At 35.2% G+C, this 12340-nt stretch overlaps 1 protein-coding gene across 2 annotated transcripts in view; it reads left to right on the top strand.

Annotated features, from left to right (window-relative positions):
* The window catches only part of LOC122823053 (protocadherin-15-like), a 214907-nt gene that overhangs the window by 88568 nt on the left and 113999 nt on the right, over positions 1–12340 (top strand). For both annotated transcript variants that reach the window (XM_044102283.1, XM_044102282.1), the window contains exons 10-12: positions 3603–3711; positions 6999–7111; positions 10137–10343. In XM_044102283.1, coding sequence (XP_043958218.1) covers positions 3603–3711; positions 6999–7111; positions 10137–10343 — 429 coding nt within the window. The remainder of the gene's footprint in view (positions 1–3602; positions 3712–6998; positions 7112–10136; positions 10344–12340) is intronic.

The following is a 12340-nucleotide window of genomic DNA, read 5'->3' as shown; positions in this document are numbered from 1 at the left end:
GCTGTACAGCTGCAGTGACTACTGATAACAAAGCATAATTTCTTTTCCAGGATCATCCACAGTTTATGCAGCTTTGTCAGGAACTCTTTCATTTCCTTTTCATCAATGAGTCTTCTCCCTTCTAGGAGCTGCTATCTCCTAAAGTAGCAGCTTCTGCATATCTAGACTCAACATAACAACTGTCTAATGGCGTGCATGGGCATGGAGTCTTTTGTAAAGTTGTTGGATGAGAGCCCCATTTAGTCAACCCTGACTGACATAGTTCAATCCTTTTGTATTGTGGAATTAACATGTTAAACATCTACAAAAAAACACCAGATTTTTTCCATTTGGAGACTTGACAGTTCCTTATGAGGTTAACTAACCCACACCCTCCTGAAACACATTAGTAACACATTATTCTACTGTCTTTCCTCCAAACAGTGTATGCACTGATTTTTGTAATCAAAACAATGTGTCATGGATACAACCTGTTTACCTGCTTGCTATGTTAATTTTCACACTGTCCAACATGATGTATTTTGAAAACAAAATGTTACAATTTTGGAAATAGTGTTCTGACAAAGTTTAAGCAATTGCTTGAATTAAGCTCATTAAATATATGTATTAGCAGTGATTATGTTTTGAATTTTTTTTGTAATTTTGCATATCTCCTTGAATCTGAGGCTCATTCTGCAATGCAAATCTGATAAAAGGGCTTTGAAACAGCTTTAAGGGTGAAAAGGTCTACTGTTTTATGCTGCACAGCCACATGCAAAATAAGACATTATGATAAAGTGATGAAAACTACTGTTACTGTGCATTTTGTGTTCAGCGTAAAGACTCCCTGACAGAACAACACTATTTACTAAAGTGCTGTCAAAAGCAGTCAAAAGCCCTATTTTTAACACAGTCCTACTCAAAGCAAAGTGTTTTGCTTTTAGTGGCACCTGACAAAGAAAGGTCCAGCTTTCAGTGGAGACGCAAAGTGTAAAACAGATTTGTCTCTGTTGTTCTTCCAGCTTTTTTTAGGAGAGGACAAATTTACAGTGTGCTTAGTAATGAAGACATTTCATGATTAAATTGAATTTCTGATTTCTGCATTTGTGAAAAAGATGCCATGTTTGATAAATCATGTCTAAAGGAGGATTTAACGTGTTGTGAATTCTAAAAAGACCAGTAATGTTTATTTTAAACTCATAATGGTGTCAATAAGCAGTCATAAGCTGCTTTGGGATGACTGACTTTTTGGCCTTTGTAGCTCTGCATTTGTTGACTGTCAGTTTCTTTCTTTATGCATTGTGAGGAGGAGCGTAAAATGCTGTCAGAAATATAAATTGTAATGAAAGCACCTGTGTTGTCAGTGATCTGTCTTTGCCAGTTTCGCCCTTTCTTCTTCCCCACATTTACATGCCTCTCTGCACCCTGTTTACCCTCAACTCCTGGCGGATTATACTCCCCTCAATATATTTGCATACATTTTATTTTTTCTTTCGACTTCATTACTCATCATGAGTTCATCTTTGCTGGATCCTCTCGCCTGTTCTCGCTCGCTGACTGGCAGCAGCAGAACATGCTCAGTAATGGCTGTTAGATTTTAAGTGCTGCATGACAGGTGCACTGCATTGTGTGATAGGAAGTGTGGAATCGAGCTGTTGTGCCCAGTGTACATTGCTGAAAGAAAGTATTTTCTCCCTTACAAATTTCTGCAGTTTTTTTTTTTTTATTGTAAAACTTGAATATTTCATATTATCCAGCATTTTTGAATATTGTATAAATCATTAGCAAATAAAGTTACCATCTGTGGTAACAACCTTGCAAGATTTTAAAATCACTGTGGAGGAAGTTATTAGCTCCATTAAAGGCATTTCAAGCATTATTTGGTTGTTTAAGATCATAAAACAGGTCACTGCATTTCAATTGAATTTAATTTGGGCTTTGACTAGGCTACATAAAAGCGCTTTTGAAGTAATTCTGGTAGAGTGGCTACGTTTAGGAAGATTAACCACTGTGCCATATTGTTTAATATCATTTTTAGGCTACTTTATGTTAGCAGAAAAGTTCTATTTAAGATTTTAGAGATTAGGTAATAATCTGGCTATGGTATGGTCAGTGAAATTGATCAAAATTCTCTAAAGAATGTGGTTTATTTGTTTAGTTAAATATTTTATTTAACTGGTGATGGTCAATGCTTGAGTACTTTTCACACAGAGCCAGTATGGTTTCAGAAGAAAAATGTTTTTTGCTTTTACTGTTTGTTTTTTTTTTTTCTCCTTTGGTTTTAAAAGTTTTTGGATCTGAAATGTTTGAGTGTAACAAAACAGAACGAATGTGTAAGGGAAAAAAAAAACAACACTTTTTCACAGAACTGTGTATGCACTTGTATTTGAAGAGCCTTGGTGGGAATTGCTTAGGGATTGTTGTTCTTACCTAGTAAAAAATGTATTTCTTTTATCGAGTCGTCCCATTACGTACCGTAGCATATTGCACCAGTGTAAATCAAAATTATAGCCTGGCCACAAACAGACACAGATGGAGCTTGTGTGCAGATAAAGTAAACATACATACAGAGAAGTAGAAAAAGTGGCAAATATTGATTTTTAAAGTGTGCAATTAGTTTTTGACTTTGTTATAATTCCTTTTTATCTGTGAGAAATGAGTTATTACACTGTACCTTGCGGCAAGGCAGACATTTCCCAGGTACGTTTGAACAAATTAGATGGCCATAACTCCAGAAATATTACACATCCTTCATTATTTTTTCTCATTTTGTCCCATTACAACCAAAAACTTGCATGTACTTTATTGGTATTATATGTGGTAACTCAACGCAGGTAATTGTGAGGTGAAAGGAAAAGTTTGGTTATTACTTTTCAATACTTGCAGCAAATCTCTTAAAAAATAAATATTTTATGATCAGTTTGCAGTAATCAGTAAAAAAAGAATTTGACTATTTTCATGTGTATAATTCTAACCTGCACAGAGTGCATGGATAAAATCATTGCGCAAATAGTTTAATTGTCATTGCACAAAGCTCTGCAGTGAAAACCTTTTCCCTTGCTACTGCTCCCAAGCTGAATAAATTTCTGAAAGTAAGACATTGAGTGACGGCTTAGCTGTAGAAAGTTCCCTTATATATACAGGATATTTGTATGGGGAAAATTTTGTGGAAATTGTGCAAATTTAGTGAGACCGTTGTGACAAGAATAGTCATGAACGCAGCATGTGTCCTGCACTAAGAGCTCACTGAAGAAACAAAATGACAAAATGAAATAAATTTTTCAAGCTATGATGAAATGGAACAAAAACAGGAGAACATGTGCATGAGCATTCACAATGTTTTTAGAAGAATTGTGTGCAAACAGTGGTTTTCTTGGTGCTCGCTGCTTCAACCCATCTTGTGGGCATTCATGCCAACCAAAATATTCTGGAGGAGAGGCAAAGGTCAATCTTCTTCCCTTATGAATAACGTTTTCAATGTTACATTACATTACTTGAACCTGCACCTGTATCACCTAAAAAAGTTATGCTCTATATAAATACGCCGACACAATTAGAGAAAGTAATTTTTTCTAATTACCTTCTCTATAGTAGCTGATGTATTGATTTTGTTTCATTACCAGAATAAGACAAATCCCCTCAATGTGACCCCACCTATCCAAGCTGTGGACCAGGATAGAAACATTCAACCTCCTTCGGACAGACCTGGGATCCTGTACTCCATCCTTATTGGTAGGTTGAACCTTTGTGAGCTCAGATTTGTTCCATGAGGACTACAACAGAGTTTCACCTTTATGTTTACAGTACTTTCAACTGGCAAGTGTAATAACATGATAGAATTGTTGGCTTAATGAAAAGTAGGTTTGATACCTGCTTTCAAGTTATTTCCAAAATGCAGCTTCATTAGCTTCATTGGAACACACATTCTAAATTGTAGAATATAAATGTATCTCATAAAACAAATGCTGCACAAGAACGTTTGTTAAGAAATCAATTCTTTTGAATTTTATCTTTGTGTTTTGTCTGAATTCCCTGGAGAATAACAGGGAATGATCAGATCTTTGACTCCTTCGTCTCTCTTCCCGTGTTTCTTGATTTAAAGAGGTGTGGCAAAAGCAAAGGAGATGGGTTATGGATTAGCAGTGCTTACAAACTGGTCACCAGAGATCCTTCCTGCACACAGCATCATCATCCACAACTTTTTGAAGATACTTGAATGATATGAGTAACAACAATATTTAATATTGCTTTGGAATTGATATGATGTATTTTTTCATCAATTTAAATACGGCGCAGTCATTTAAATGTTACAATCAACACGTATCTATAATGGAAATAAATTACAAGTTTCTTGAGACGGTAAACAGCAGTTCACCATCATCATCCACAACTTTTTGAAGATACTTGAATGATATGAGTAACAACAATATTTAATATTGCTTTGGAATTGATATGATGTATTTTTTCATCAATTTAAATACGGCGCAGTCATTTAAATGTTACAATCAACACGTATCTACAATGGAAATAAATTACAAGTTTCTTGAGACGGTAAACAGCAGTTCACGTTAAGGCTAGAGAGAGAATGTTTTGGTTAATGTGTTAGGATTAGAAAATAAATGTAACTGCAATATAATGAATCTCAGACTTTCAAACAGACTTTGAAAAAGGACAAAATAAATCAGCTTCTACTTTGTAATGCCTACATTTATAATTAAAAAGATCATTTATTTTTCTGGTCAATTACAAAACTCTAATGTTTAAATTAAAAGTTGCTTTAGTTCCATCACAACACACTGAAACGTGAGAATAAAATGCTCTTTGGACTGAAAAAACTAATACTTGGGATACTATGTAAGCCTGATGGTAATATTACACAACATTTACATCCCATTAAACCCATTTTGTGTGTTGACTGCACATATTGATTTTCACTACATGTCTCACTTCTTCCTTTGTTGAATTTAAGAGAAAACTTAAAGTATGTAAAATTTTTTAGCATCCTGAAAACAAGAAGTCAGTCATAGTGAAATTTGTAAGTATGATAACTTTACATAATTTCTAAATACTGTCCATTCCACTGATTGTAAATATAAAAATGGTTTTGCATTACAACCTCCACAATCCCAACCCACACTTCCTCTATCTCCATAACAAAAGCTGTGAACAAAAATCTTAAAATTACCTTAAAAAGTGTTCTACAGTGAGCTTTGGATTTTGTTGCTGTTGTTTTTACGTTACCCAGCCTCCTCCTCACTCTTCATGGTGACAGGATGATCTTTGATTCTTTCATTGGCTGCTGATGTTTTCATGTTAAGAGAAGTTTTTTCAGTTGCCATTTTTTGACCTTTCAAGATCATCATGCAACCGCATTGCTTGAAAGGCAAGTTGTCTTTTCATTCCCATTTTTAAAACTGGATGTGTTGGATGGGCCACTGTGCCAGGTCATTTTTAAATCTCAAGGGAAAACAGTGAGGTCTGCATTACAAATGGAAAGTTTAAAAGTATTCTCATAACCTAAATTTACTAAAATATGAATGTAAAAACAACAACAAAAAATCACTTTCTAAAGAAGAGGTTCAATTCAGTTCAATTCAAAAATGCTTTATTAATCCTAAAGGGAAATTAAATGTTTTATCCCATGTCATCCAAGTTTCATCTTCTGAAGTGGTCAACGTTACTGTAGATCTGAAAGCACTTTGTTGTTGTTCTACAGTTGCTTGAAGAGAATGCTCAGGATTTTCCATAATGTTCATTATTTTATGAAAAATCCTTTTTCTCACAATCATTTTCACCTTAATCCTGATCCCACATAAGAAGGTAACAGCCCAGACATCAATATCTGTCTGAGCTGATATTTCTCAGACAGATATCAGCCCAGATCTGCAACATTCAGAATTAATTCAACAAATAATCTGTAGGGGTCACTTGTAGATAGAGAGAAGTCATTTAAAATCTGGCAGATTTGGAGAAATATAATATGACATAGAGGGGAAATACTGTTAAGTTTAGATGTGTCATACTGCTGACCTTCTACAATAAAAAACTGGATGCCTAAATTAAATCCTGGGGTGTTTTAACAAAGTATTGGTTTAACAATGCACACATTTTCGCAACTCTTAGTGTGCTACATTTATCTCCTAAGAATGAAATAAAAATGTCACTTTAAAAGTAGAAAAGGTTTTGCAATTATTTATCATGAACAATTTTTTTAGATCACACAAAGCTGGTTTATTTAACAGGCTGTTTACACTTTTGAGATCTGCTTTATTACAATTTATTTGCTGCTTCGTTCGCAAACAAACACTTGGAGGCTGATAAGTTTTGTTAGATAATCCGCCTTATCTGCTCTGGAAGACCTTGCAATGAAATCTTCTCAGGATATTTGTTGTAAATATATAATTAAATGATTTAAGACAAAAAAATACAAGAATTAAAACACTTACTGTAGAGAATGTACTTACTCAGGCTGAAGTACAAAAGCTCCAAGCTAACATAATTTAAATATTTTCAACTACTGCAATACATTACTTTTGCCAAAAGCCTCTAACAATAAATCTTTGACTTCACCTGAAATGGTTAGGAATAGAGTTTTGTTCTATATTTCTTTTACTAAAACAATAACTAAGGCAAGGAAAACAGCATGCATCTGAGAACCCCCTCTGCCCAAATCAGTGTGTGCTAAAAAAAGAAGTAACACACATTCATAGAGATGCACAGGAGGCATATAATTGTGCACAAGTGGCTGTGTTGGTCTCTTATAACTTGATTTCCCCACAGAACAATGCTGCATTCCAAGCGTCATATGAATCTGAATTGTGCGGGCTCATCCCCTCCCATTGAATGCTGAGATGAGAGAACAGGGAATATTAGTCATGCCACTCTCCCTACCTCACTCACTCCTTCCTTAACTTTCCCCCATGACATTCCAAACATACATATATTTTCTCCACCTCTCCCTTTCTCACTCACTAATGTTTTCCTACATTCTAATTTTTGTTTGCTCTTTTTTTTCCCAGGCAAACCATCAGCCTATACAGAATATTTTGGCTTAAACAGAACCACAGCAGAACTCATGCTGCTCAAACCCATTGACAGGGAGCTCTACCGCAGATTTGATCTGGTTATCAAGGTAAGAAAAACACCAATGCCACAGATTGCCTTTCTAAAGTTTTCCTTTTCCTTCCAAAAACAACAAACATCCTTGGCCTTAGCATTCATATTCTAATACCTTTCAGTCCCAAAATATGCTCAACCTTTTAATAAGCAACTCTTACTCAGCTTATAATGATACTATCATTTTCTCATTAGATTCTTTGTCTGACAAAAAGTAGACTAGCACAAACATTTTAATTTGCAGAATGTTTATCATCAAATTTGTTCCGATTTGACAAGTTTGATTATCTTTTTTTGTTGGTTGAGACTGTGATGGAAATATACCACAAAATATCGATGGACTTCTCATCTGATAAAGCTTCAAATAAAGTTTGTATTCAGTAATATTCTTCTGCTGGAATAAAAAATGAGATTTCAAACAAAGTCTGTTGGGATTACACCCTAACTAATATCTGAAAGGAACAGAAAAAATAAGTGGTTCCAGAAGGAGATTCAAACATCACTACTTTTTGCCCTCTTTCTAGTCTTGCTAAATGATTTCAAGCTGAGGAAATAAAAATATATGTCAATATGCGCTTAGCAGAGGGCATTTAAAATTCCCCGATTTTCATTGTATTACATTTTGTATTTTTTAATCGACTTCTGCACTCTCAGTATGTCTTACTAAACTCAGGATGAAGATACAGAATTTTTATCTGTAAGCACTAATTGTACAAGAATAAATGACTTCCTTTACTGGCTGAAGTTATCAGTGAATACAGAGCACAAGAAGTGATGAAGAATACAAAACATCCTCATAACTAATTCCTCATTAATCAGTTTAGTTCTTTACAGGCTAGAAGACCATGTGTTACATGGGTTCCAATGTATTATTTGCAAATTACTGTTTTTTTTTAAATCTTGATTAATGTATTTCTTGTCTTTGTGGTGTTATGAAAGAGTACAAAGTGTCCATGCAGTTTAATATCTGGATGCCAGGATGGCATGAAAGTGCTCCTGTTGAATAATGTCAGGATGGGAATCTTGTGTAGGCTGAACAGCAAAGGATGCTTACCAATTTGTTGTAAATCACTCCATCTATTCCTAGTTATGAATAAAATGGGCTAAACTAGTTGAATAATAAAACTAAATTCTTGAAAATAGCAAATTGCAGTAAATAGGTAGCTGAGCTCTGAGGTTGTTTTTATTTTTGTTCTGGCAGAAAGAATTATGGAAACTTTTACTCTGACAGTAGAAGGGGAGTCTGCTAAGAAAAGTGTGCTGCTAGCTGACAGCATATCAAATTATTAGCATTCCAGCTTACTGTGATCTATTTCATGAATTCTAAGATTTATAAGCATATCTCTGAGCATTACAAAACAACATGTAATTTAATTTAAGAACACTGAAAAACAATTCAGTCATCCATAAAGTGAACAGGGTGCATTTGACCAACTTGCTGGCTTTCCAGCTTTGTTTAGAGATGCATATATATATATTTTACATTAAGAATGATCAAAGTAATTATGATTGATTGAAACTGTTGTTATTGTCATTACAAAGGATATAACATTGTGTTATATTGTAACTATGAACAATTTGTGGTATTTGCAGGATTAAAAATCACACTGAATAACTGTAAATGGAAAACACAAAAGCAGTTTTCTGCTCGGGGGTGAGATCTGAGTATATTATGTTGTTTTCACATTTCTGCTAAAATGCTAATTTTTGTGACATAAAAAAGAGATAAAGATACATAAGTTGTGGAATGTCAAGCTGGAGTTCCTCTTTATCTTCAGCTTTCTAGCAAAAGTCTCATCTCATAGTTTTCTGCCAGTGTTTGCTGGTGTTTGGATTAATTTCGTCCGCTTTGACTGAAATCCCCATTTCCCAGTGCTCCCACCAACATCAGTTCATGCATGTGTGTTTTGTACTTTAAGGAGATTGAAAATGGAGGTAGACTTTTGAGTATCTCCTTGACCAGTAAATGCACATTTGTTTTTCAAATTTAGAGCGATGAACATTTCTCGAAAAAATGTCACAGTTGAAACTATTTTTTTACTTTGTAAAGTATCATTGTGTTACATTCTTTTAGTTTGTTTTTCATTAGTGTTGCACAGGTAATATGCCACTTAAAGCAGCAACAAGTTCTGTAATAATGAACTGTTTACATTACAAAGCCATTAATTTGAACCAGTGCGTGAGCAATATTTATATCCACTCTGTCACACAAATTTATGACTCCTTAACATTACCTTGCTTTGCATTTTTGCTTCAGTCATAATTGCTGTACCAATAAAAGCACTGCAACTTCCTTCACCAACACATCAGATTGATAGAAAAAAAAATCATTGGCCCTGAAAATATAATTTCCATCTGAATATAAGAGAAACCATTTCAAGTTTGAAATGCTTTCTAATATCACAGAGAGTACCCAGAGTACTGATCTTATAAATATTTCAGCTTTGACTGAAAGGATTCAAACAGATACCAATTCAGACAGAAGGTTTGAAGATCTCCTGTTTTCCTGCTGTGTTGATGTTAGCCTTTTTAGATGTGCTTTAATCTATCTAGGGGATGCAAATTGCATCAGGAGACCAAAGAATTCAAAAAAGACAGCATTTTCAGATTTGTTTTTGCAGTAATAGGGTCGGATATTCTGAGCATGGGCAGACCGAGGAAAAAGTTCAGTTTTAATGAGACTAACAACTCCAAAGTAAAAAAGTAAGTTCTACCTTTGATACATTCTGTTCAAACTTCTCTCTTTGTTTTGGCGATAAAAGAAAAAAACCAAACCAATTAATTTGCATACTTTCTTACCACTGATCATCTACAGAAATGTGGACATGTCTTCGCTTATAACTTAAAAAAAAGTTGTGATTTTATACGACTACCTCCTTATTAATTCCTTATTAAAGGACATCCCAGGTTAATGTATTCTTACCACAAAGATATTAAAATTGTGCAGTCGCGATGGGTTGCACTGCATTTGGGTTTCCGAGTTGGTCGGTAATAGGAAGTCTGCAACAAAACAAAACCGTTACACTCTGCCCTGTCTCTAGGCGGAGCAGGACAACGGTCACCCCCTGCCAGCATTTGCCAACCTTCAAATCGAAGTTCTGGATGAAAACAACCAAGCACCGTACTTTTTGGAGTCTGGTTACCATGGATACATCAGTGAGGCCTCACCAGTCGGAACCACCGTCACTACCAACGCCACTCTATCGACTCCCCTCACTATAATAGCTTTGGATAATGACGTGGAGGAGGTAAGCATATTCTTTAGTTTTGCAAACCTTTAACACGTTCCGTATTATAATTATTTATGGTTATGGAGCAGTCTTCACAGCTGTTGAATTTTCTTACGTTTTGGTATAGCAATAAACATTTTTCATTTTGAAGTTTATGATCATGCCCTTCAATTTACAGCTGTTTTTATATTGAGATTAAAGTGTGCACAGGGGATCGCTCTCTGTTGATAAGTGACTTCTGAAGACAATTGCTTGTATTGCATTTTATTTAGGGGAGTCAGTAAAGGAGGCTCAATGGATGCTACACTGAATATTCTGTTTTTAATATGATCAAATGTTAAAAAGCTGCAGTTTACAATACATTGCACTACATATTTTTCTGAAGAGTTAATTGTACAGTTTGTTTTTTATGCTTTTGTTGTAGCTGACACCCAATCAGAAGCCTGTAGGTATCATCTGAGTTGTGTGTTGACTCTATTTCCTTTCTCTTAATTTTCAACTAGAAATGTAGAAAAGGACACCAAACATTTATTTAAAATGTTAATATTCATTATACCATGTCTATGGCACTTAACTGTACATTTGGTTTACTTCTGGAGATCATTATCTGTTGGTCACCTGACTGAAACCTGTGCAGTGAGATCTATCAGATCCTTTGTAACTTCTCTGCAAGCTAAAATGAATCCTAATTTGAAATAGTGAGACAATTTTAAGTAGGATAATAAAACTGTTTCATGTTAGTTCAATACAGTCTAAGCCAGAAAGTGTATGCATTAAATCACAACATGAGTTACTAAATGGACGAATCAATTTTAACAAGACAGAAAAGGACAAATAAAGACATTTCTCCATGTTATAGAACAAGAAAGGAAGTGTATAATCTTCTGCCGTTGATGTTTACTCTACAGTCAGAATTAGAATTTCGCTGTTCTGGTTCTAAAAGGCCCTTTGGCTCTTTGGTTCCTTTATGGCTCAAATCTAAATTACTCCCTTGGGCAATGGTATATAATAACATAAGCATATATAATAACATGTTGAAAGCATTTCCATGCAGGCATGAAAATGACTCTAACATATTTAAGTGCCCACCTCTTTCCTGCTTTTCTCCCCACTGAATCTCAGCTTTGTGCTTTGCTTGCAGTGTTTGAAGTGCCCTATCTAAAGTGCCAGTGAATCTGACAGTAAAACCGTTTGGCTCTTTAAATTACCTCCCAGTAATAATTGAGATTTTACAGTGCCGCAATATTGTTATCGCCGACGCATCCCCGACAGCTGAGTTTGTTTAAGGTGTAGTGAAGACATTTTGACAAAAACAAGCTTTGGTTCATTGCTATCTAAAGGTCTCCCCCAAGCAGGGATTGGTGTTTAGGAAGGATAATGTGTCAGGGTGGGATTTTTAGTTTAAGGCAATTAATAAACAACTGGTTATTTTTAGTATTCCCAACCCTGGTCTTTCCCTCTGCAACAGGCACCAACAATGATGATTCGTCCTAATAGCTTTTATGCACAATCACTTTTATTTATGTTCTTGCATACTAATGTATGCATGTGTGTGTTCATGCTTATTTATGGCTCTATATCCACAACAGCAACATCGACAGGATTATCAGGCGTCCTACCCTGCTGAGCCAGCCTTATCTGGAATAAGAGCTCTCTCTCTTGCTCGCTCACTCTCACCCTCTCTCTCTCTCTCTAACACAGAAACACACACACTCATATATAAACACACAAACAAGAGATGGTGATTGGAAATGCCAGAGCAGGCCGCAGATGAGAATTGCCTCTCCATCATTGAGTGTGGTGTGCATTTGCAGACATTTACAATTCGCTGTTAGGAAAGTTTTAATGTCTGGAAATCAATTAAGATTTTTTTCTATTCAGAATCTTCTGTCAAAACCAAACACCTTTTTTTGGTTTTAGTTATTCCTCCTGCAGATGTTCTTGTGCTTAGGTAGGGCATTGACCTTTGTTCTGACAAACTTTCATTAGCACGATATGGAACACCTGGTGATTCC

Source organism: Gambusia affinis, linkage group LG20 (assembly GCF_019740435.1).
Source record: "Gambusia affinis linkage group LG20, SWU_Gaff_1.0, whole genome shotgun sequence".
NCBI lineage: Eukaryota > Metazoa > Chordata > Actinopteri > Cyprinodontiformes > Poeciliidae > Gambusia > Gambusia affinis.
The sequence above is the reverse complement of the archived record's forward strand: the minus strand, read 5'-3'. Positions and strand labels throughout refer to the sequence as shown.